The sequence below is a fragment of the Cupressus sempervirens genome, chromosome 5 (genome assembly GCF_028749045.1).
Source record: "Cupressus sempervirens isolate cs-2001-9-10 chromosome 5, ASM2874904v1, whole genome shotgun sequence".
In the NCBI taxonomy this organism is placed as follows: domain Eukaryota; kingdom Viridiplantae; phylum Streptophyta; class Pinopsida; order Cupressales; family Cupressaceae; genus Cupressus; species Cupressus sempervirens.
This window is the reverse complement of record NC_143122.1, coordinates 1,026,366,270-1,026,393,121: the sequence shown is the minus strand read 5'-3', so window position 1 is coordinate 1,026,393,121 and position 26,852 is coordinate 1,026,366,270. Positions and strand designations below refer to the sequence as shown.

General features: G+C 36.4%; 1 protein-coding gene across 7 annotated transcripts in view; it reads right to left on the bottom strand.

Moving 5' to 3' along the window:
* LOC149559432 (uncharacterized) overlaps positions 1–26,852 on the bottom strand; it is a 291,923-nt gene that overhangs the window by 89,771 nt on the left and 175,300 nt on the right. For all 7 annotated transcript variants that reach the window (XM_089833327.1, XM_089833332.1, XM_089833329.1 and 4 more), the window contains one exon: positions 17,616–17,777. In XM_089833327.1, the coding sequence (XP_089689453.1) occupies positions 17,616–17,777 (162 nt within the window). The remainder of the gene's footprint in view (positions 1–17,615; positions 17,778–26,852) is intronic.

The following is a 26,852-nucleotide window of genomic DNA, read 5'->3' as shown; positions in this document are numbered from 1 at the left end:
CTATGAACTCCTTCTTGATGTCTGCCCATGTAGTCAACTTCTAAGGATAGGCATCCGCAAACCAATCAATTGCCACACCCCATAGGGTTGCTAGAAATTGCCAGACCCAATCATCCTTGTCCGTTACACCATTTGTTGTCCATATTGTTTCACATGTCTTGCAGTGTCTAATCGAATCTACCATCCCGTCATCATTAAACTTCAGCAATTTCTCCTTTGGTCCTGCCATTGCTACTTTCTTTTGATTCTGTGGTACTTGCTGTGTACCCACATTGTTCTCAGCACCTGCGTTGTTTTGAGTACTCGCATTGTTCTGAGTACTCGCGCTATTTTGAGCACCCACGTTGTTCTGAGCACCCGCGCTGTTTTGTAGAATCGCGCTGCTTCGGACAATCATCCTACTTCCAACAACCATGTTACTTGGTGACAAAAGATCTTACTCAAGCGAAGTTGTTTGATTCTCTGCCTGTATCCATTCGTCAGGTGTATTGGGAACGAAGAGTTCACTCCATGCTCGTGCTCCTTCGGCACTTCAAGCCGTGCAAGTTACTTCCCTTCCGTTCGGATTCTCTACCCTCGACGTATACAAGTTAAGGAACTCCTCCCTTGTCTCTTCCACCAAATTCAATCGTTGTCGAGTCTCTTCTAGCAATTCCTTAGCAATCCTTGGTCTGCTAGGTGAATGCACTCCCTCTATCTGTGCTCTTTCACCCCCTCGGTGTTCGTCGGCAATCTACTAAAGCTTCTATCTGCGCTTCGCCTACTATGCTAAAATTAAAACTTCCTATGCTGTGCGTAATTCATCCTTATCTTTTATCTTATTCCTATCCTTGTTAAGAAAATTCGGCATTAATCTTCATAACACTTCATTCCAGGTTCGACTGGCAACAACGCCAAATGTTTACCGTACAAGGTAAAAGGTTACTTATCGCATGTAGTATAGCAAGATATAACACAGAACAAATACTTTATTCATATACACAATATGCACTTCACTGCTTACAATATGATTACACTCATTACCATAATTATGATGATTTTCCAAAGTCCCTTTCGGATGGTGTACATATAATTTCCTGAAGGGGTGACTCAACCATCACGTGCCCTTTCGAATACTATTCTACCCGTTGGCTACAATATAGAATTTACTGACAACACCTCTGTCCCCTCTTGGTGAAGGTACCATTCAGCATAGACCGATGGATTTGTGACATGTGCTTAACCGCCTCTCGTGGATCCTTGTCTCTGGCTATTGTGACATTCATTGAAAGCTCGAGCTTCTGGTGTAATGGTAACAGTGATTCCAACTCTTCCATGATACTTACCAAAACTCTAGGAATATACATAAATAGCCATCAGGACACACAAGTCAGCTTGAGTTCACAATCTCCAACAATAGGAAAAGTGTATTACATTATAGAGCTGACCCTCAATGAATTAATGACCAAATACATAATACAAGATATAAAATTATGCAGCCTTGGGTATAGGTCCACACATTAACCAACTGCCTAGATATACCAAGCCTTCTTCTGCAACTCTAACTATAATATCTAATCAAAAATTTCAAAACAATCTGTCAAACAATTCACATCCTCATCTTTGTTTCTATACTTTGTTTCAATGTTCCCATTTGGGCACGGGCTGAGGTTGTATTTATCAATTGCATTTGCTGGAAAACTTAATGCATTCTAAACCTATCCATTTTGGGGATGTCATACAAGGAAAATTAGAAACTTTCTAAAACCTCTTCACCAGTTCATTTGGTGCATAACCTGCAATCATTTAATTTTATTTCCTTGAAATTTTCTTCAAGGAGTCCTTGTCTAATAATTCGAATGCCTTGTTTACGAGCCCAAATTCTACATGTGTGTGTCTACGTACCATCCACAGCTTCCACATTTCATATGTATTCCTTTTGCAGAGGTTGGAGTATTTGATTGAGGCTTTTGGTGAAACAATTCACAACACCATTGTGTATGGTTTCACATTTTGGCATGCATCATTCCATAAAATGTTCTCTCTCTTTGGAATGTATTATGTCAAGCAATTCATTTGCATTCTCTGTACCCATAGCTTCTCAAGGCATTCAACCAAACAATTTACAGGCTGCCTATGCTTCCACATTTATAAGTGTGCATTTTCGATGCTCTCACAAGCTGCGTACATAGATAATCACTAGAACGACAAAATGCATCTTAATGATAAGCTTTAAGGATGACTACTACTGCGACTTGATACTCAAATGTTCAATCATAAATATCAAATTATATTGTGCAATGCATAGCAGACAACTGAAGTATATGCATCCCACGCCCAGTTGCTGGAACACCAACAAAGCTTATCACTTTGGGATGTATTTGGGGGTGCTTCCATTATAATGATCCTGAGAACCTTTTTGCAAACTTCGATCCACATACATTCTAAGAGCATCTCATTTCATTCAATTGGATGATATCCTTTGAGGTATTTTGTTCAACGATTTATGCACCATGTAGTCAAGGCATAAAATCATAATATCCCATGAGGTTCCTGTTTCATTTTAGACATTTTGTCAGACAACTTGCTGCCATGTCTGTTTAATTCTTTCAAATGACATCTCTTGCAAGCATTCTGTCAAGAAATTTGAGCACCTTAACAACTTGACCATTATATACATATTGCAATCACCTTACTTCATTCTATGAGATGAACTTGACGGCATAATGTCAACTTGTTATCGAGCTCTACCAATGAGACTTTACACACCATTAAGGAGTCTACCTTTATTTGAAATGCTACCATCCTCCTCATCAATTATCAATGACTTCACCTACAATAAAAAAAAATCACAGCTGTGTCATTTCATTCTATTAAATGTTTCAAAACTATTAGAGTTGTTGACGTTTTGTAGCTTCAATCGGATAAACATGTAAGTCTTGATACTAATGTAGATATATATACATATATATTTATTATATATGAGATATAATTTATCTATATGTTCATTATAATTCAGATGTAAATTATATATCCAAGTATTATTATATTAGAGAAATTAATATAATCATTAATGGAATATACATATATATATAACTATAATTAAATTGTCATTATATTGATGAATAGATATGTCCCATGAAGGGAGATGTCTCTTCCTGGATTATTCTCCATATAAAAATATATTCAATTGCTGCCTTTGGAAAATATATACCAAATAGGCAATGTGATTACATTTACAGTGATCCTTAAAACACTAACATGGTATCAGAGCCAAGCTGCAAATGTACAAATAAAGATCATATCGTATATTTAGCATTCTAACAGTTGGCTCCATGAAAGAAATGCATTTGGCTGGCACAAAGTCCAACTCGATAACCATTGCATCCATCCTCTTTGTGCACAGCATTATGTGGATTCAGAATAGAATTGAAGAATAAAGAACGAGGTAACATACAGATATGGTATGAGATGCCACGGTGGACATGCCTGCAAATTGTTGAATCATCAAATTGCAAATAAGAAAAAGAAAACTGTAGAATGACAGATCAAACACATTAAAGCAGCGTAAAGGGAGAGCCTTCAAGATGGAATTCCATTACATTGAATACAAAAAAACATTGGAAAAAGGTAAATGGAAGTCAACGCAAGAAATGATCTGTCGAATGGAGAGGTATGATTAGATTAGACAAAAAAAAGCATAAACAATTGCAAACAAGGGGCTTGACTCAGGGACTAGGTCTGCGAACAAGTGGGAGGAGACCAAATTAAATTGGCATGTGAAAAAGGGTTCCGTACTGCCACCATCCCAAGGTTGTCTTACATCCATAATAAAGTCATTCAACATATTTACATGTTTCAGAATAAGACCCGATTGCCTTGTGTGATCAGTGAGGATTTAACATAGCTAAGTTAAACTAGGCAGTGATATTATTATTGTGCTTAAAGTAACAAAAGCAAGTCAAGGACCTATTACACGTTGAACATAGAGATTAGGCCCAAAGCAAAAGCAAAGGTATGGCTCATTACAAATGATCATTTATAAATATTCCTTTCTAAGTTTAAATAAATATTATGTGGGATATATAATTGAGAATATATGTGGCTATGAATTATATTATATATTTATTTACATTCATTCAAAATGATATCAATAATTTGATATAATGTTTGTTAAACAAGATTCATTGTGGGCGTATGAAAAGTAAAGATTGAGTATTATCTTACTTCTATTATTTAAAATATAAAATAAAGAGTTATGTTACAATTATTTATGTTATTCATAGTAATAGGCATGAGTTAAATTACTAACATCCTAATTAATGTTAACATTCTTATTTGCTATTTTCAACACGTACATAAGAGCTATGTGCCTTGATTTTTCCTCTGAGAATGTTATTGTAGGAAAAGGGAAATTCATATCAGATTTAGAGGGCGTCTGACACTTCATCAAAGGCAACATTAGACGAGGAGCTCAAATGATTTGATATTCATAGGGAGTCTGAAAATCCATGTAAGCAACTACATTTTGATGGGCCTACCCCTTGTGTACATCATAAGAAAGTAACAACTTCCAAATGATTATCACTTGTATCTGTAGAAGTTATTGGAAGGTTGCAATCTTTCAATATCTTAACCTTCTATTGTCATAGACATTTTATGATGTTTGAAACTGATCATAATAGATTGTAACTTGCATTGTGGATTAAGTTCCTAAAAATAGACCATGGTCTTCTATTGTGATGGACAACTTATGGTGCCAAAGAAGATCACGAGATGATAAGTTGCATGGTGGATTAAGTTCCTTAAACGTTGTTCATACAATAGGCATTACGAGAATACATGTGCCCATACCTTATAAACATTTTGAGTGCATGGTAAATGTTATGCAAATTGATGTTCAGGAGGCCATTACACTGAGTACTTGGTAAATATCATGCAACATGATGTTCAAGAGGCCATTACTCACAATTTTGGTTGAATATCTTGCAACTCGATATTTAGGAGGTCATTACTCAAAGAGTACCTAGTGAATGTCATGTGACTTGACATTCAAGAGGCCATTACTCTTGATATTGAAAGATGATATCTAAATGATGGATATCTTCTGATCAAGGATAACCCTAATCTTGCTAACTTGATATTAAATTGAGATAATACATGTGGTTATCCTAGAGTAACGAGACTTTCTGCAAGTTGGCGAGTCTCCCGGGTCAGCGAGTCAAGCATGGCTTGTCAGGTCAAAATGACCCATGACCCAAGCTCGGCAAGTCAGGAAGGGTGACTCGCATGACTTGTTGGTCAAGACGTGACTCGAGGGTCAAGACAAGCTTGACCCGGCCACAACAGTCAAAGTCCGAGTAAGTAAAAACAATAAAAAATGCATTTTTTTAATTTTTTTTTTGTTCTTTTTATCCTTAAGACCCTAAAAGGGCTTTCATAACACTCTATTGTGAGAAAACGAAAGAGAGAGATAGAGGAAGAAGAAAAATAGAGTGTCATTGTTTTGTAACCAGCTGAAATGAAGAGGAGAAAAGCTTGCCTTTGTAACATTGGAGCAACTACACACTTGCATTTAGATCATCAAGGAGTTTATAGGAGCTCTTCTCAAGACTTCTCAACTCATTTCAAAAAGGTAAGAGTTGATTTTTAGGATTTTGATGGTTTTTTTCTCTATGCTTACAGATTTTTTGGATAATTTTTGTTTGTATGTTTATGGGTTTTGTTTTACTTTAGATCTTCATAAAATGCAATGCTTAAATGGTAATATTTGGTCTACAGTGTCTTATTGCAGCAACCTTGACATTTTTCCTTACTCATAATGGCTCCTCCAACTAAAAAACCCAAGCTCTCTAAAGGCAATAATAAAGATGAGTCCTAGAAGTACACCATAGAATTTTCGGGTAGAGGTAGAACTCAAACAAAATGCCTATTTTGTAAGGTCGTTAATAGTAGGGGGATAAATAGATTGAAATGCCATATTGCTAGCATATGTGGTCATCATGCTGAGCCTCGTAAAAGTGCAACTCTTGAGGCTAATCATTTTTGTTACGTTGCTTTAGAAAAATATGAACAAAAAAAGGAATTAAAACAAAAACAATTAGCAGAGTTAGCTCAAATTGGTTCCAATTCCCTTCCATGCTCATTTGGCACTTCTTTTGTATCTAGTTTTACACCCCTAGGTTCAGTAGGTTGTGTTGGAGAAGGTGTTTCCCTTCCACCTATCGTCCTAGTGCTTTTGCTAGTTGTACTTCTTCTACATCTATTCCTTGCACTGCTAGTGCCGCTGCCCTTACTACTAGTACTGGCATTACCTTTTGGTCCTAGAGTCAAAAAATCTAGGTTGGACAATTTTTTTGTACCATGTTTCACTCTTGGTGCACAACCCTCACTTAAGAGTTTGGTTTGGAATACGGATATCAATGAAGCTGGAAGAAGAGAAATTTGCAAGTTTTGGTATTTCTACAACATTCCATTTCTAGTAGCCAGGTACTTCAAAGTTCAACTTCATTTATATTTGATTATGTTCTAAGTTTTAAATTCAATTTTTAACATAAAATTTTATAATTTTAACTTGATGTTGAAATATGCTAATTAAAATATTTTTATAAATGTAATAGGACTCCTTATTGGCAGGGGATGATTGATGCGGTTTCCATCTGTGGTGTGAGGTTTAAAGCCCCTACTAAAGATGAGTTGAGTGGCCCCCTCTTACTAGAAATGGTTGAGGAGATGACACTTGAGTTGGAGGACCATAGAAAGATTTGGAGCCAAAGGGGGTGTACCATTATGACGGATAGATGGACAGATAGAAGGAATAGGACTCTCCTCAATTTTCTTGTTTCTAGCAGAGGTAATTCATCATCCTCTACTTCTCGAAGTCTAAAAATTTAATGTATGATTGAATAACTAAATTTTTGTTTTATTGACTAGTCAATAATTATTATTTTGTTTAATTCTCACTTTCAGGGTCCACCATGTTTTTGAAGTCTATAGATGCTTCCTCACATGTCAAAAATGCAAAATTCTTATGTAAGGCTGTTGAGGAGTCATAAGGGAGGTGGGGGAAGAGAATGTTGTCCAAGTGGTGACTGATAATGCAGCTAATTATGTTGCTGCAGATAAAATTTGAACATCTAAGTTCTAAAAAATTTATTTTAGTTTTTCATTAAATTTTGAAAATTAAAATTTTTTTAACACTTTTTAATTGTTTACTAACTAATTTAAAATTACTGCAAGAAAACTTTTGATAGAGAGACACCCAAGAACCTATTGGACTCCATGTGCAACCCATTGCCTCGACCTCATGTTAGAGGATATTGGCAAGCTTGAATGGGTGAAATCATGTGTTGCTAAGGACAAAAATCTTTGCAAGTTCATCTATAATCACGCCTTGGTCCTCAACATTATGAGGGAATGCACAAAGGGAAAGGAGTTGGCTTGTCTCAGTATCACAAGATTTGCCTCTAATTTTATCATACTAAAAATTCTTGTTGAGTTCAAGGTTAGCTTTGAGGTGCACGTTTGTTGGTCCACAATGGAGTTCCTCCTCCTTTGCCACCACCCATACAAGGATAGATGCAACGAAATGCATTTATTATGAAGAAGGTTTTTGGGAGCCATGTAGGAAGATTGTGGAGGTAATTTAAATTTTAAAAGCTTAAGTTTTAAAACTTTATAAATTAATTTATCTCATACATATTTTTGTTTTATTTTCATTGTGCAACTTTGCAAAGTTTCATCATTCACTAAATTGCTTTTTTGAAAAATTGTTTTGTAGATCACTGAGCCCCTTGTAGCCCTCCTCTAAGTTGCTAATGGGAAGAAGCCTGCTATGGGCTACATATATGAGGGCATGGATAGGGCCAAGGAGGCTATTAAGGCCAAATATGTAGGAGTTGAAGGCAAGTATGGCCCTATATAGGACATAATTGATAGGAGATGGCAAAATCAGCTTCATAAACCCATCCACGCAGCAGCCTATTACCTTAATCCGGCATACCGTTTTCGTGAAGATTTCAAGGGAAATGAGGAGGTTCTTAGTGGCCTATACACTGTGATATTGAAGATGGTCACTAATGCCACAAATATATTGCCTGAGATGGATAACTATAATAATGCAACAAGGCCCATTTTTTCAAGTCAAATTTGCAAAGGTAGTACAAAATTGCAGCCAAGTAAAAACTGCAGCTTAAGCCTTATACAATCTAGTTTCTAAATTTCTAACTTTAAAGTTCAAATTTTGAAATGAGACTAACATTTTTTTCTTTTCCTTTTTTCAAAATTTAGATAGATGGTGGAAAATGTTTGGGCCTTCAACCAAAAACCTTCAGCAAATCGTCATCCACATAATGAGTCAGCCAAGTAGCGCTTCTGGATGTGAGCAAAACTGGAGCATGTTCGAGCAAATCCACTCGAAGAGGTGTAATAGGTTATCTATGGAGAAAATGAATAAGCTAGTCTTTGTGCATTGCAACCTGCGCTTTAGGACCAGGGAGATTTTGGATAGTGACACCACTCTGATTACTCTAAGATGAGGTTGATAAAGAATCTGAGTGGATCATTGAGGTTATTGATCCTTTCTTTGATGATGAGGACCTAGAGTGGGTTGACGAGGCAAACACAGAGGCCAAGGCCATGGCTATGGAAAAAGAGGACAAGAGAGCTATAGTTGTTCCTAGTGGAATCTCATAGGCACTGACAAAGACTACAGTTGACCCTAGAGGCACCTCACGGGCTGATGCTATGGCTGATCGGTCATCCAGGACCTACCTTAGATGCCTTACTAAGAGGCATTTTATAGGCCTGAGGTTGAGGTTGGGGATGAGGATAAGGATGAGGATGAGGATAACGAGGATGATGATGATGACGATGAGGATGAGGACTAGGAACCGTAGCTATAGTCTTGTTTTAACTTTTTGTTTAACATATGATCGGAATTTGGAACATTTGATGATGCCTATTGATGTGTTGGATTTCATGGATTTGATATACATTTTTGATGGGTTTCATGGATTGATCATTTGAAGTATGTGTGTTGTGATCAAATTACCTTCTATTTCATGATGTTATTGTGTATTTAAGCTTTATTCAATAATGGAAGCATGGAATGTTCTTTAAATCCTAAAAAATCTCAAAATTTTGAGGTTTTTTCACTTTGCCGAGTCCGAGCCGGGTCACGAGTCAAGTTACCCTTGCCGAGTTTGAGCCGGGTCCAAGTCACGTTACTTTGGGTTATCCTCCCTAGCTAAGAGGGAGTGTTGATGTCTTTTAGCTTCAGTTAGATTAACATATAATTCAATACTAATGTAGATATATATACATATATATTTATTTATATATGAGACATAATTTATACGTATTTCATTATATATGAGATATAAATATATATTAAGTACTATTATATTAGAGATATTAATATAATGATTAATGGAATATATATATATATATATATATATATATATATATATATAAAGTCATTATATTAGTGAATAGACATGGCCCATGTAGCAACATGTCTCTTCCTGAATTATTCTCCATATATAAATATATTGGATTGCTGACTTTGGAAATATATACCAAACAGGGAATGTTATTACATTTGCAGCAATCCTCAAAACACTAACACGGTATTAGAGCCAAGCTGCAAATGTAGAAATAAAGATCATATCATATGCTTAGCATTCTCACAGTTGCCTCCATCAAAGAAATGCATTTGGATGGCATGAAGTCCAACTCTATAATCATTGCATCCATCCTCTTTGTGCGCAGCATTATGTGGATTCAGAACAGAATTGCAGAATAAACAAAGAGGTAACATACAGATATAGTAGGAGATGCCACGGTGGACATGCTTGCAAATTGTTGAATCATCAAATTGCAAATAAGAAAAGAAAAACTGCAGAATGAGGGATCGAACACATTAAAGCAGCATAAAGGGAGAGCCTTCTAGATGGAATTCCATTACATTGTATACAAAAAACATTGGAAAAAGGTGAATGGAAGTCAATGCAAGAACTGATGTGTCAAATGGAGAGGTAAGATTAGATTAGACACAAAAAGCAAAAACAATTGCAAAGAAGGGGCTTGAATCAGGGAATAGGTCTGCGAACAAGTGGGAGGAGACCAAATTAACTTGGCATGTGAAAAATGGTTTTGTACTGCCACCATCCCAAGGTTGTCTTACATCCATAATAAAGTCCTTTAACATGTTTACATGTTTCAGAATAAAACCCAATTCCCTTGTGTGATTAGTGACGATTTAACATGGCTAAGTTAAACTAAGCGGTGATATTATTATTGTGCTTAAAGTAACAAAAGCAAGTCAAGGGCCTATTACACACTGGACATAGAGATTAGGCCCGAAGCAAAAGAAAAGGTATGCTTTATTACAAATGATCATTTATAAATATTCATTTCTAAGTTTATATAAGTATTATATGGGATATATAATTGAGAATATATGTGCCTATGAATTATATAATATATGTATTTACTTTCATTCAAAATGATATCAATAATTTGATATAATGTTTGTTAAAAAAAATTCATTATGGGAGTATGAAAAGTAAAGATTATCTTACTTCTATTATTTATAATATAAAATAAAGAGTTATGTTGCAACTATTTATGTTATTCTTAGTAATAGGCATGAGTTAAATTACTAACATCCTAATTAATGTTAATATTCTTATTTGCTATTTTCAACATGTACTATAAGAGCTATGTGACTTGATTTTTCCTACGAGAATGTTATTGCAGGAAAAGGGAGATTCATATCAGATTTAGAGGGAGTCTAACACTTCATCAAAGGCAACATTAGACGAGGAGCTCAAATGATTTGATATTCATAAGGAGTCTGGAAATCCATGTAACCGACTACATTTTGGTGGGCCTACCCCTTGTACACATCATAAGGAAGTGAAGACTTCCAAATGATTATCATTATATTTGTAGAAGTTAATGGAAGGTGAGGATCTTTCCATAACTTAACCTTCTATTGTGATAGACATTTTATGATGTCTGAAACAAACCATAATAGGTTGTAACTTACATTGTGGATTAAGTTCCTAAAAATAGGCCATGGCCTTCTATTGTGATGGACAACTTATGGTGCCAAAGAAGATCACAATAGATGATAAGTTGCATGGTGTATTAAGTTCCTTAAACGTTGTTCATACAGTGAGCATTATGAGAATACATGTGCCAATACCTTATGAACATTTTGAGTACATGGTGAATGTTATGCAAATTGATTTTCAAGAGGCCATTATAGAGAGTACTTGGTGAATATCATGCAACTTGATGTTCCTGAGGCCATTACTCACAGTACTTGTTGAATATCTTGCAACTCGATATTCAGGAGGCCATTACTCAAAGAGCACATGGTGAATGTCATGTGAATTGACATTCAGGAGGCCATTACTCTTGATATTAAAAGATGATATCTAAATGATGCATATCTTCTGATCAAAGATAACCTTAATCTTGCTAACTTGATATTACATTGAAGTAATACATGTGGTTATCCTCCCTAGCTAAGAGGGACTGTTGATGTTTTTTGGCTTCAATCAGAATAACATATAAGTCAATACTAATGTAGATATATATACATATATATTTATTATATATGAGATATTAATTATATATCTAAGTATTGTTATATTAGAGAAATTAATATAATGATTAATGTAATATATATATATATATATATATATTGTTTGAAGGGACATGTCTTTTGCTGGATTATTCTCCATATATAAATATATTGGATTGCTGCCTTGGGAAAATATATACATTTACAGCAATTCTAAAAACACTAACATGGTATCAAAGCCAAGCTGCAAATGTACAAATAAAGATCATATCATACATTTACCATTCAAATATTTGGCTCCATGAAAGAAATACATTTGGCTGGTATAAGTCCAACTCTATAACCGGTGCATCCATCCTCTTTCTGCGCAACATTATGTGGATTCAGATCAAAATTGCAGAATAAAAAAATAGGTAACATATAGATATAGTAGGAGATGCCACGGTGCACATGCTTGCAAATTGTTGAATTGTCAAATTGCAAATAAGATAATGGCCTCCTACAAAGTGGGAGGGTTGAAAGCTTTAATCCACCCTCTCAACGGATCCGCTAACCCATCCATAAACAGAACCAGTATCCTCCATTCAGATACATCTGTTACTAACACTGCAAGTTCCTGAAACTCTAAAATGTATGTTTCCAATGATCCCCACTGTTTAAGCTGAGCTAACTCCTTGAAATGGAGTTTTGGATCCTTCCTATCAAAACGTTCAATCAGTCTCTTCGTAAACTCCACATATGAGGTAATGTGTGCATGACCCATAGTGACCATACCATGATGCCACCACTCGTGCGCTAATCCATCCAGATGAATTGCTGCGTACTTAATAGCTTCTTCTTCAGGCATAGGGTTCAATTGGAAGTATGTGTCAAGCTTTTGAACCCAAGCTCTTGTTGTAGACTTCCCGAGCCATCATAATATGGTAACTGAAGTTTCCCTACTTTCTTCTGTAGCTCATAATTCTGGTTCCTGTCGTGTCCACATGGCATATGTTTCATCCGCACATCCATATACTCCCTGAAGGTGATTGCAGCAATAAAGTCTAGTCCTCCAACTTCCCAATCTCTCCTCAGCTGATCCTGTATATCAGTGATCGGAAGCTTTGGTTCTGGCTGCTCTAGAGCTCTAGGAGGAAAGGTGGGAATCATAGGCCTTGAACTCCCTATCCTAGCTTGCTGGGGTACATGACCGAAATTGTTCCCAACTTGTTCACCTCCATTTTGTGTCCCATCCTAGTTATTCCCGTTCGGATTATTACCATTTTGATTATTTCCACCACCCATGTTAGCATTCAACCCCATTTGACGAGCCATCATCTGCATCATAAGTTCCAATCTCTAATTTTGTTCCTGTGCCCTTTGTTCTGCTAATCGTTGTCCCTGTGCCACGGTCTCTAATAATTGTAAAAATCTGTTCTCTCCAGGATCCCTAGTATTCCTGTCTCCCATATTGCCAATAACTTGTTCACCTGTATCAATATGATCCTCTAGATTTCCCTGTTCCTCTTGTCCTGTGTTTAGACGAGCCCTGGTTCTTCTTAAATTATAGTGATGAGTTAAAGATTGAACATTCCAATCTATCATATCACCACCTTTTCATTGTGTTTGTACCCACTAGGATGGCAGGATAATCTGGCTCTGTTACCACTGTAAAGACCCTTGCTCAAACTGATCACAATTTGTCCAAATTTGCTGCTTGCAATTTTGTCAAACAAATCACATGCAACCCTGTAACTTGCTAATCTGAATGCAGAAATGTTATACCAATGATATTCAAGATATTTACTATTTGCAAAGAGTCCTATGATGTTGAGACAAAGTCCTTGATGCAATGCAGATTTCTCTTTTGTATTCTGAAATGCAATAGATGTAGTATCATGACCTAAATGTGCAGCTACAGCTCATAGACATTATATCAAACAATTGACATACGCCCTCCGATTTAACATTCAATGCTCAAAACAACAAGTGATAACTTTCAACTAATGATATGGTATTAAAAATGCAATTGTCTAATAATGAAGTTAATGCCAATGCCAAGACTTTTGGCTTACAACTCATATAATAATTCCAAACAGGTCTGATACAAAATGTTCAACTACAGCAGCTAACATGAATGCACATAAAATATCATTAAACTTGTATGAAGGAACCTGGAACATGCAGTGTGCTGTTGAACAAATGCTGATGACCATGCTGATGAAATAGAAACTGTGCTGTGCCCAAAAAATCTACTCCCAAACCAGTCCCAACTCTGCCAACTAGTAGAACCATACCTGCACTGGCTGTATGGCTCCTAGCAAAAATAAATGCTAGAGTTTTGGCTGTCGAAAATACCAAGAAAAGGGGTGCCTAGGGTGGTAGAATGGCTTCCCAAAATGAAAAAAATCAGACTCCTAGCCGGTTGGAAGTTATGAGCAAAAACGTATGCCGCTGTTGCATAACAGGACAATCAAATCTCTGTCCAAACTGGATATACCAATGATGATCAACATGAAATGGCTGAGTACTACTTCCAATGTGCAACCCTTCAGAAGGTCTTTCACTTCCTCAGTTATGCAATCTCTTGAGAAGTATTGTTCTCAAGAATTATGCTAAATATTTGCAAACTATCAAGCTCCACAAATGCTCATAGAAGATGTAGTTGAGTTACCAAATCCTGTGTGTCCAAATGGGAGGCCAAGCCCTCTATTTATCTACTTTCCTAAGAAGTTACTAAGAACTTCTAAAAACATCCTTTTCTAGAAGTTACTAAGAACTTCTAGAAACATCCATTATAAAATTCCATTATAATGCACTTTTTTATAATAAATAACTTTGTAAAATAAAAGTGCAACTCAACTTAGAATTATAACATGTAGGCCCCGTATAAGAAGTGATGATAAAATATAAATAAAATAATATCTCCAAGAGCATAATGAGCCATCTAATCACCAAATAACGCCAAAAACGACTCTCTCATCAACCCCATCTGCCTACGAGAGTCTAGAATAGGCAAATCCACGATTAACGCCATGTCGAACTAAAGAAGGGACATTACAGATTAGGCCCAAAGCAAAAGCAAAGGTTTTCTTTGTTACAAATGATCATTTATAAATATTCCTTTCTAAGTTTAAATAAATATTATGTGGGATATAAAATTGAAAATATATGTTGCTATAAATTATATAATATATTTTTTTGCAATCATTCAAATTGATATCAATAATTTGATAAAATGTTTGTTAAAGAAGATTCATTATAGGAGTATGAAAACCAATTATTTATGTTATTCTGAGTTAAATTACTAACATCCTAATTAATGTTAATATTCTTATTTGCTATTTTCAACATGTACTATAAGAGCTATGTGCCTTGATTGTTTCTTTCGAGAATGTTATTGCAAGAAAAGGGAGATTGATATCAGATTTAGAGGGAGTCTGACACTTCATCGAAGGCAACATTAGACAAGGAGTTCAAAAGATTCGATATTCATAGGGAATCTGAAAATCCATGTAAGCGACTACATTTTGATGGGCCTACCCCCTATGTACATCATGAGGAAGTGACAACTTCCAAATGATTATCGCTTGTATCTATAGAAGTTATTGGAAGGTGATGATCTTTCAATAACTTAACCTTCTATTGTGATAGACATTTTATGATGTCTAAAATAGATCATAACAGATTGTAACTTGCATTGTGGATTAAGTTCCTTAAATAGACCATGGCCTTCTATTGTGATGGACAACTTATGGTGCCTAAGAAGATCACGATAGATGATAAGTTGCATGGTCGATTAAGTTCCTAAATGTTGTTTATATGGTAAGCATTATGAGAATATGTGTGCCCATACATTATGAACATTTTGAGCACATGGTGAATGTTATGCAAATTGATGTTCATGAGGCCATTGCACAGAGTCTTTGGTGAATATCATGCAGCTTGATGTTCAAGAGGCCATTACTAACAGTACTTGGTGAGTATCTTGCAACTCAACATTTAGGAGGCCATTACTCAAAGAGTACTTCGTGAGTGTCATGTGACTTGACATTCAGGAGGCCATTACTCTTGATATTAAAAGATGATATCTAAATGATGGATATCTTCTGATCAAAGATATCCTTAATCTTGTTAACTTGATATTACATTGAGGTAATACATGTGTTCATCCTCCCTAGCTAAGAGGGAGTGTTGATGTTTTTAACTTTTGACAAGTTAGCATATAAGTCAATACTAATGTAGATATATATAGATACATATTTATTAAATGAGACATAATTTATATATATTTCATTATATACAAGATATAAATTTTATATATAAGTATTATTATATTAGAGAAATTAATATAATGATTAATGGAATATATATATATATATATATATATATTGTCATTATATTAATGAAGGCACATATCTCTTCCTTGACTATTCTCCAAACATAAATATATTGGATTGCTGCCTTAGGAAAATATATACCAAACAGGCAATATTATTACATTTGCAGCGATCCTAAAAGCACTAGCAAGAGAAAGTACATTTATACCAAAATGGCAGCCTCTGTAGTATTGAAACTACAGTTCTTGTCCTATGCTTCTGCATTTAAGAATTTTAGATTGGGGCTTTAAACACAGGCTTTGCATTCTCATTTTAGTTTCGATCTGCAATTTCTCAAGAAGAGGGATAGGTATTCGTAATCTTCTTGAAATGCCTCTCAAAAAGATTCCTCCAAAATGTAGTTCATAAGTTAAAATTGCTTGGAATTTTAGCGTTCCTAACCTTTCAAAGGTTATGATTTTTACTTTTCGAAGCATTTCCATATAAATGGCTAAAAATGCTTGTTTTTCAAGTAGTCAGAACCTCTTAAGTTATATGTGCTCACTTTCTGAGCATTTCGAACTAATATGGTTTGAATCCCCAAATTTTCAGCATTTTTGCATTTTTAAGTTATTAATGCTCATTTATTAGCATTGAAAACCTTTTGAGTAACGAATTTTAACATTTTGAGAAACAAGGCATAACTTTGAGAGTTTTTCATGGTTTTTCATCAGAATGGGCTTGTTTTGAAGGTATGAACAAGGGGAATAGTAAAATTATTTTAATTATTATGAAAAGTAACCTTAATTATTTATTAAAAATTAAAATGTGAGCCATATGCTTGGTGAAAGAATCAAATCCAAAGAACTTAAAAATTTAGGTACAGGAAACAAGGCAACAGATATATTAAGCAGTTTCTACCACATTTTAAACCTTTGTATTGCAAGTGCTTTTGAAAATAAATATTTTGACTTTATACTAAATCATTTGTTTACTTTACCACAGCCATCATGTTTCTATATATTACTTACCATGTTCAGTCTCTATTTTTAACTGAATGGCACAAGCATCTAATCTTATGATTTATTTTCAGTTAATCAACAAATTTGTAAAAAAATCTTATGTTGAAAGAGCCTTTTAACACTAGCCAAACCCAAAAAGTTCTAAATGTCAAGTTGATTCAGCTTGAACATGGGAACATGTCTGAAAACGTTGTTAAAATTGTAACATTATAACTCAATAATTACATATATTTTTGGTTTAGGTTAATTTTTATTTTATGAGGAGCTTCCCCTTCTAATCCAAAGAGTTGTTCTACCGCACATCTATTCTTTTTTGTTTTACACTTAAAGTTGTGAATTAAAACACCATTAATATTGCATAATAAATTCCCTGTTAATTCTAGGTATCTTATAAATTTTAATGTAAGGAAACATATATCACTTTCTTTACTCTTTCAAAAGGGAGCTTTCTGTCATAATTCAAATAAAGGCTTTACCTTAGTATTTCATTTTGTATTACATTGACAGGTGCAAATCAAATTGCTTATTAAATAATTAAACAATGGCAATGCTCTCTCCCTAGCAGTCAAAAAATCCCTTAGGAATAATCAATTCAAGTTAATTGAAACTAATTAGAAAGAAAACTCAGCTTTACAAAAATATCTTTAGTGAAGCATATAGACAGACTCATGTTGAAAACAAAATTAGTCAACTAAATATCATATTCATACAACAATGTACCTGGAGAAACATAACAGATGCCACTATTCGAATCACCCATGCAACAAACTGAGATACACCTTTGTCCACACTCCCATCCTCTAAAAGTACTAGCTTTCTTACTCCCCAAAAGCCCAACCCCGCTCCTGTGAATACAGTACATAGTAGCAGAAACAACACTATCTGCAACCAAAAGAAACCATAAAAAGATATTCACACATCCTCATAAATAATTTGCTAGCACAATTCCTTTCAATATATCAAAATTGATCAGAAAATTATGATATAATATATGCATTCCTAAATTACCAATTTTTATAGTACCACAAAAGCTGAACTGTTAGTTTAAAATTTAAGAATTGGTGTCACAGAGTCCAAACACTGAATGATTGTCCAACAAGTCCATGGAGTGATACATGAGAGCCCACTGAGATAAGAAGATCATCTTTGAAGAGCTTCAGAAGCCAAAAAAAATGTAACAAAAACATCTAATTTAATTAGCAGGTTTCAAAAATCTAATATGGTAAATTATCGAACAAAGATAAGACAAATAAACAATAAGGAATATAATCAAACAAGACATCTATTAAACTATGCCATAACTAACAAAATGGTGCAGAGAAGAGACTTTCATTTTTGGCAAGGTAAGGAATTCGATATAAGTTATTGATAAAAAGAATTATCTTGCAATCAAAATCATATGAATTTCATCAAAACACTAAGAGATTACATAAAGGGGAATTAAACCCAACCCTTTTACCCCTTTAGAACCTCATTAATTGATATAATCATTTCTTTCCCAAATGGTGAACAAACAAGATTAAATGCCAATCCATTAAGCATAGATACATCTAGCTATGTCTTGATTGGAAATCTCTCCACTCTCATTGTCAACTATTGTTTCCAACAGTCTCTTTGCTCTCTTATGTATCATAAGTTGTCCTTTAGGTATACTCGAGAATGGACAGTCTCTTTGCTCTCTTATGTATCATAAGTTGTCCTTTAGGTATACTCAAGAATGGATGGCCCTCTATAGGTTCAATATTGGAAGGTGATGGAGAGGACTCCGATCCTTTCTTAGTCTATAGCAAAGGATGAGCGCATGCAGTTAGTTTCCATGTTTCTTGGTCTGCCTTTGCTTGCTCTTCAATATATGCCAATACTTGTTCCTCTACAATCAGGCCTTTACCTTTCGCCCTTCATGGACAAAATTTGATTCCTTGTTGAGAAATAAAGCACCAATCTGATTTCACATGACTGTATGAGCTGTTATATTGTGCTTTGCAATGACAACAAATCCAAGTGTAACCTCTTCAATCCAGAAGCTGTACCATATCCACATATTTCCAAACGGGAGAGCGTGAGCCTATTCCAAAGTGGGGTTGACTTCCAAAGCTAGAAGTACTTGCCATTTTAATACCTAATACAGGTAATTCTATAAACAAACTGCATAGACACAAACCAGAATGAAAAAACTTTAAAACAAAGCTAGATAGTTCATTTGTAAAAAAACACATAAGGAAACATTTTTCGAAAAAACAACCGAAATCCTTCCTCTTTTGTTAAAATGTTCCTCTACAACTACAATGTCTTTGAGAACAAATCAACATTGGTAAATGCTTGGGAATAGCACAAGAACCATCTTGGAGCATGTAATAATCAATTATAAGCTCTCTTTATGCAATGGCAAGCAATATAATAAATTTAGCGGTGGAGCAAGATGTTTTTGTTTTTCGTTCACAATAGCATAAAGATAGATAGATAAAATTTTAACGTCCACGAGGCCAAAAATAGCCTATGGGACAGCAAGACAACTCAAGCAGACTTAAGTAGCGCTGTTCGCCTCTTGTGTAGACTAATGATGAGCCCCCCCAATTGCTCAATGTACTCTTCGTTGAACAGGTTATGCCAAGAACTGTCACATATAGTATCCGCAAACTTATCCCTGCTATCCTTGTAGGCCTCACATTCTAGAATAAAGTGTTGTTCAGTTTCCACTTTCCCAGAATTGCAAAATCTGCAAATTCTCTCTTCCCAAGCCTCCTTTCGCCTCTTCCAACGCCCGGTCTCACAACGAAGTTGGTGAGAGTTGGTTCTCAGCTGAGCAATAAGAATTTTAGCTCTCCAAGGAATGTTGGCTCCTATGTACACTTTTTCGAGTTGATCACAAGTGGGGTTGAACTCATTTATATAATATAGTTTCTTCCTCCCAATCTCGCTTCCCCAATTTCTCTTGTAGAATTTCTCCATAACAAAGACCTTTATTTCTTTATTACTTGTGGGGCACATATTGAAATGAATATTCCATTTACTCATCCACTTGATGTTTTGTTGCATCCATGTCCTTTTTCGCTTACATAGTGTGTCACTAAAGACAACTTTTGGCCATCTATCCTCTTCCATTTTTTCGATTCTTTTTAGATAGCTTAAAAGGCGAACCATAGCAAGTGCCTCAATAGGCGCAGCCCCCATTTCACTTAGCATGATGTCATATGGAACAGTGCTTTTAATTTTAAACTTGCTTGTAATCAAGCGCTTTTGGATTCCTTCGATTTGTTTCCATTGTGCTATAGTAGTGCTGCTGGCCCATAATTCACACCCATAAAGAACAACTGGCAGCACAAGAAGACCAAACAAGGTTTGAATAGTTTTCCAATCCCACAACTCCGCTTCACGGCACCTATTCTGAAGAGCGTAGAAAGCCTTCCATCCACCTAATGTCCTTTTATACCTGCAGCTAGACCAGCTTAGTTTTTTGTTGAAATCGATGCCAAGGTATTTATATTCCGCAACTTCTTCGAGAGCACTTCCATTGTAATAAAATTCATGTTGATGCTGTTTTTTATTATTAGAGAAAATCATAACCTTGGTTTTGCTGATATTGACTTGCATCCCCACCATTCTACAAAAGCGCTCAAGAGAAGATAGATGGTCTTGCAAACCACAAGCAGATTTGGCAATTAAAATGAGGTCGTCCGCATATAGGAGTAGCTTTATAACAAATTCTCCTAGCTGAATGCCTTCACGCTCTTGCGTGTTTAACCACTCTTCCAGTTTGTCAATATATAAACCAAATAAAGTAGGGGATAAAGGGCAGCCCTGTTTGACCCCGATATCGCTCCTAAAACATTCTGAAATGCCATCTGAAGTTCTGATTTTGACTTTCACCTCTTCGTACATTCTATGAGCAGCAGCTCTGAGATGCCTAGGAATCCCCAATTCTTCCATCCTCAACCAAAGCTTGTCTCTCGGAACGGTATCAAAAGCCTTTTTGAAGTCAACAAAGCAACAAAAAACCTCTTCTTTTTTCTCCCACTCTTTTTCAATAATGTGTCTCAGAGTGACACAGTGATCCACTGTCGAGTGCTTTGGCCTAAAACCAGCTTGCGCTTTAGCACGTTTATGATTTTCTTCTGCCCATTTGTTGATCCTAGTTTCTATCATACTGCCAAAAAGTTTAGCAAAGAGGGGATTGATCATTATAGTCCTGTAGTTGGAGGGATTGTTAACATCACCACTCTTAAAAAGTGGTATTGCAAGGCTGATTGTCCAATCTTTCGGAAACCCTTCCTGGCAGATTTTGTTGAAGATTTCAGTGATGTGTGGTGCAAGAGTTTTCATACCCCACTTCAAATATTCAGCTTGAAGCGCAACAAGGTCTTTTGCTTTGCCTCCACCCAACTTCTTAATCCCTGTCTCTATCTCTTGCACAGTAAAAATATTTGTGGTATCATTGACCAAAGGTGGCTGTCCCACTCCACCCTCTTGTTCATAAAGTTTTTTAGCATAATCAAACCATTGGGTGGCAGTAATATTATTTTCAGTTTGCTTCCTCCTTGGTTGGAGTTCTTTCCAAAAACGTTTGGGGTTATTTCTGCCCAAGAAAATTAGCTCCTCTCTCCTTGTGGACATAAAATCAATTTTTTTCTTCTTTAGGATCTGTTTGTAGGTCTTAATGTCAAGGTTAGTTTTATTTGACTCCCTTAGATTTCTCCTAGCCCTCTTGCATTCCTTATCAAACCATGCATTGGCTGGAAAACAATTAGTTTCAGATTTTCTATTTTTTGCTCTCTTGCATTTTGAAAGAGCCTTGTGAATCAGATTTGATAAATCATGACTATTAACACCATGCTTATACATAGGGTGTCCCATACAAAGTTCCTCAAGAGCAGCCCTGAAAGTGTTACTATTTTCTGAAGTTAACAAAATTCTGCCCTGAGAAGGTGGGTGTTGAGGGCCTTGGATTTTTGCCCCAATCCGTCTATCCTTTGCCCAATACAAATTTACGTACAGTGGTCTATGATCTGATTTGAGATCCCAAATGTGCTCTCCAATTTCAACTTCTTCAATATTATTATACAAATGCTGCGAACAAATTACATAGTCTACCACACTTGCCCCGTTGTATGTGTTGCAAGTGAAATTGCCCGACTTAGCCCATCTAGCCAAACCATTACAGATTATTAGATCAAATGTGCCACACAAAGTGATCAATTCTTCCCCAAAATGATTGCAGCCTTTAGCATCTTCGGATATTCTATCCCATGGATGATTTCTCTCTTCTGTGAGCCAAATAGGGTTATCATTTACTTCGGAGCTGAAAATACTTGCTTGCCAATTTGCTGTCCTAGCATTGAAATCTCCAACGAGAAGGACATCCCCACGTTGTGAAAAAACAGCAACATCTTTCTTTAACGTAGCATAAGGGTCATTGTGATCTAAACCACACTTTTTATAAATTTTAGATACTTGTGGAGCAAAGTAACAAGCTGCAATCCTGAGAAGAGTGTTATTTTCCACGATTTTAAGCCATATAAATTGTTTATTAGAATCAGTCTTTTCCAGCTGAATGACACGACCTTCTTTTTCTTTTACTAGAACCATTATACCTCCATAACCTTTACCATTTCCCGCTGCCTCATTCCACACTGCCATCTTCCAGTAGCCTTCAAACAATGGGGTCTTACATCCCTCATGCTCATGTGTCTCTATGAGACAAATAATGTCTTTGCCTTCCGCAATAGGCCCTAACCCAGGCCCACGTCTCCACGGATAACCTCTGCAATTCCAACAAACTAAACTTAAGGACGCCTGGGTTAAGCTTGATTGCTATTTATTTTGATGCGAAAGACTCAAAGTTGAGTTATTATCGCTAGGTGTGATTATGGATCTTGTTGTATCGCTGCCTGTTAAGGTGTTTGTTGTTGCACCTTTGTTGCCTTCTTGCTGCCCTTCATTGTAGCGGTGGCCAAAATGAGCAATAACTGCTTTTCCCTTGAACATCCAAGCTCTTTTGCCTTCATTTCTAGCTGTTCTGATTTTTTCCATTTCCATCCTTCTTTCTACTTGCTGTCTCATAGTTAAATCCTCCTCTAAAACGAAGCGAGAACCCCACAAAAGCTGTTTTTTGTTAAGTAGATTTTGTTTGTCGCTAATGCTGAGCATGACTACCTTGATTGGCCTATTTCTCTCAGCGTGTGGTTTGCCAACCCTCCAAGCTTGGCAGATTTGTCCTTGCCACAACAGCACATCTTGTAGGAAATCCCTCGTTAGGTCAAGGGTATGTTCGCCTTCCCCATAGTCTTTTATCCCCTTGATAATTATATTGGATGCCCTAAGCTGCCTTTCCTTGACCTCTTTGTCTTGCGTGTTCACACGAATCTTTGCCTCTTCTCTTGCCATATCAGGGTGTTGGCTGTTTTTGTCCCAAGTTTTGGTGACTTCTGCAAAACTCCTTCTCTTCTCTTCACCATCTGCCTTTCCTGGCAAACTAGTGTGAAGAATCGTTTTCTCCTTATTATGAGATGACTCGGTATTTGCTGTGACCTTGTTTGTTTCCAATGTCACATTCAGGTTTTTCCATTCATCCTTCATATTCTGCCATTCAAGCTTCCCGGCTAAAAGTGTTTCTTGCAACGTTGAGATTTGAGCTTTTAAAGTGTTGTTATCATCTGCAAGAGTTTTATTTGTTGCAATTAGCACCTGTATATTGCAGTAACTTTCTTGCTCCTTAGCCTCTAGGAGCTCCAACCTCCTCTTGGCCCTCAAAAGTTCTTGCACATAAAGATCTGGGCACCAAGCGAGAGGTGTGGAGGTAGGGCTGTAACTGACAGACTCATCGAAGTTATTACTACCATACAGATGACTGTCACCACTTAAGTGTGGAGGAGGGCACATTTTGACTTGTTTATGCAATCTCTGCCCGTGTTTTTGCTTGTCCTGTGACCCTTTCATACGAGCAAGTCTACGTTTTTAAATGCGATAGGTTTTACCTTTTGCTGTTTTCAACAGTCAAAGATAGGTTTTGCGGGGTAGGATTTGCCTTCAAAAAAAAAAATCTAATATATATACAAGTAAAATATTACCTAGGTTTAGTCGACACTGAATCTCTAGGCGGAAATATGCCCTAGATCCGCCCGAATTTAGCAAGAATAAACCAGCAATTGAGATCTGATGCCCAACCCAAGCCACAACAAATCAACCCTGGAACCAAATCTATTTTAAACCACGCCAGGATCTAGACCTAATTTGAACCAAACTGGGACCCAAGGGGTCAAGGGAAAGGACCCGATAATAGTGTTTCCAAATTGATGGATGAAATGAAAGGTCAAAGATTATGCTTATGATCTTGCAACTTAATTTCGATAATATTTTACTGTTGTAATCTATAGTTTGGTGTTAACTATTGTGTTAATCAAAATCTCTCTCTCTCTCTCTCTCTCTCTCTCTCTCTCTCTCTCTCTCTCTCTCCATGTGTGTGTGTTACAAGCCTTGGGCTCAAACTCAGATTTGGCAGTCGGACTTGACTACGACTCTGAATTTAAAAAGTCCATGAAATTCAAAGATTTTTAAGGATTTGAAGTTTTTTTCATGTATCATTTAGCCAATTAACATCAAATGCACAATAATTGAGATAAATAAAAGCTACTTTGCACACAAACTTTACATAGATCACATAAGTATAAATGTGAATTTTTGAAAGAAATTACTTAAAGTTAAACTGAAAACATAATAAAAATGTAGTGTCACTATCAAATGTCCAGGCATAATATTCATGGAATATGCAATCCATGGAATCAAATTTTCAAAACAAATCAAAATAAAGGCTCATGGTAGCCTATGTCCTCCTACAAGTACGCCTAAGATAGGTCATGGAAGACCCTAGAGCCATCCTCTCTCCCTATATGTGAGGTTGAACCTCAATGACATGCTCATCATGATCATCCTCATATGCCTCATCATCAGAGTCAAATTTATCACTCTCGAGTCTCGGCCTCAAGGTCCTACACTGAGTCTCCTTGTGCTCTAGCCTCCTCCACTACCATCGCCATTGCCTTTGCCTCTAAATCCACCTAATCAACCCACTCGAAATATTCATCGATGAACATAGGATCATTTAACTTATAGCTTCAATTTGACCTAAAATAGCCAAGACAAGTTGTGGGAGATAACACTGCAGAAGGCATGTTGAATCTTGAAATTTGGCTAAGCCTAGAATTTTTTGAAAACCCCCAAAATTTAAAATCTGCATAGAACTCCTATGAAGCTGAAACCTCTCTCAAACATCTTGATAGTATTTATACAAATATAACTTAAATTATAAGCAACTTATACTTAAATGTTGTATTTGTATGAATCCTCTTGCCCCTGAGGTGAAAAAATTATTATTTTTAGTTGGCTGACAGGAGAGTCTAACCAAAAGGAATCAACGAGCCTAGAGAGTCCTTGGACTCAGCAAGTCCATGGATGCTTGCCCAGGACTCGGCCAAGTCCGAGGCAAGAGACCACCAGCTTCAGGAAGGTTGCCTCGCCTCGAGAAATGCTAGGTCCTATAACATTAGTGTGTATGTGTGTGTGTGCGTATTTATATAGAGAGGGAGGGAGAGAGAGATTCAATACATTTTCAAAACTAAATAGAATATAATTTTCCTTGAGTAGGCTCTAGAGCTTTGCAACTGTATGGATCCCTCGAGGGTTGTTGTCCTACCTTTCTATAGTTGGAATAAAATAACTATTGTGCTTAGTATTTGTTAAAGCTTAGTTGGGTCGGGTAGTTAGGAGGTGAGGGAATGCGTCAGTTAGTTTTCCCAACCGACTCTTCTATAAGTACTTGGAATATTGCTAATGTACACATGATGTTTTTGGTATTAATAAAAAAACCATTTCCTCACCTACTGGTATTGTGGTATTAAAGGTACATTCTATGTTTTACTTTATGTGTATCTCAATTGCATTATTCTGTATCATTTGCATATCTCTGTGAACTTGAGTCATATTTCCACTCTACATTTTTGGCATCGTTGCTGGGGAATGAACCCAGGTCACCCGCATGACAGGCGAGAACACTCACCACTATAAATGATGAATGGTGATATATTTTAGATTTGGTGAAAAGTAAGCTCACAGCCGGCAATGTACTTCAGACATTGCCCTCTGGATGTTTCATGTGGTGGATGGATTGTATAAAGGACAAGCATATAACTAGGCTCAATTTCTTTCTAACAAACTTCGGGAATTCATGGAGTTGAAACACAATGCCTTTAACATGCCCCATCATGTCGTGGCTTTATTTTTAGAAGTAGTAGGAACTCAAGTGAGCAACAAGCATCGAGGGACATTGATACCATCCAATAGGGTGGAACCCTACAAGCCTGCTATGACATATTGGCTCCATATGGACACCATGAGTTTAGGATCTCAAAATGGTGGCAAACCAGAGAAAAAGAAACCGAAACAGGCAGTTGTGGCTAAGACACTTGAAGAGGATGAGGAGGACGAAGAGAGTTCACAAAAGGAGGCCAGCAATACGGCTTCATCCTCCTCAAACTCTCAAGAGGCAGAAATCCGCCTAAGTCACCTATACGGAACCCCACGGGAAGTTTTTTTACCACCCACGGAGGAGCCACTTCCAACTAGAATATCAAAATCTCTAAAGATTTACCATAACCACAGCATGAGTGGTGAATCCGAAGGAATGGCTACAGTAGATATTTCCACCCTAAATCAGGAAAGAGTCCAAGAAGGAGCAAGTGACAGGCAACAAATTCTGACATGGGGAGCTTCAAGATTATCACTTCCGAGGGTGACGCAACTAATCTCCCTAAAACAGCACACCCATACCAAAGTAACAAATTTGAGATGCTAGACAAAGTGTGCACATAAGGTGAGGTTGCAAACACCTCTAGGGCCAGAAGTAGTACATCCAGTTGCTCTTGTGGTGCAATCAAGAGGAGTAGTGGATAACTAGCAGGGAGAAAT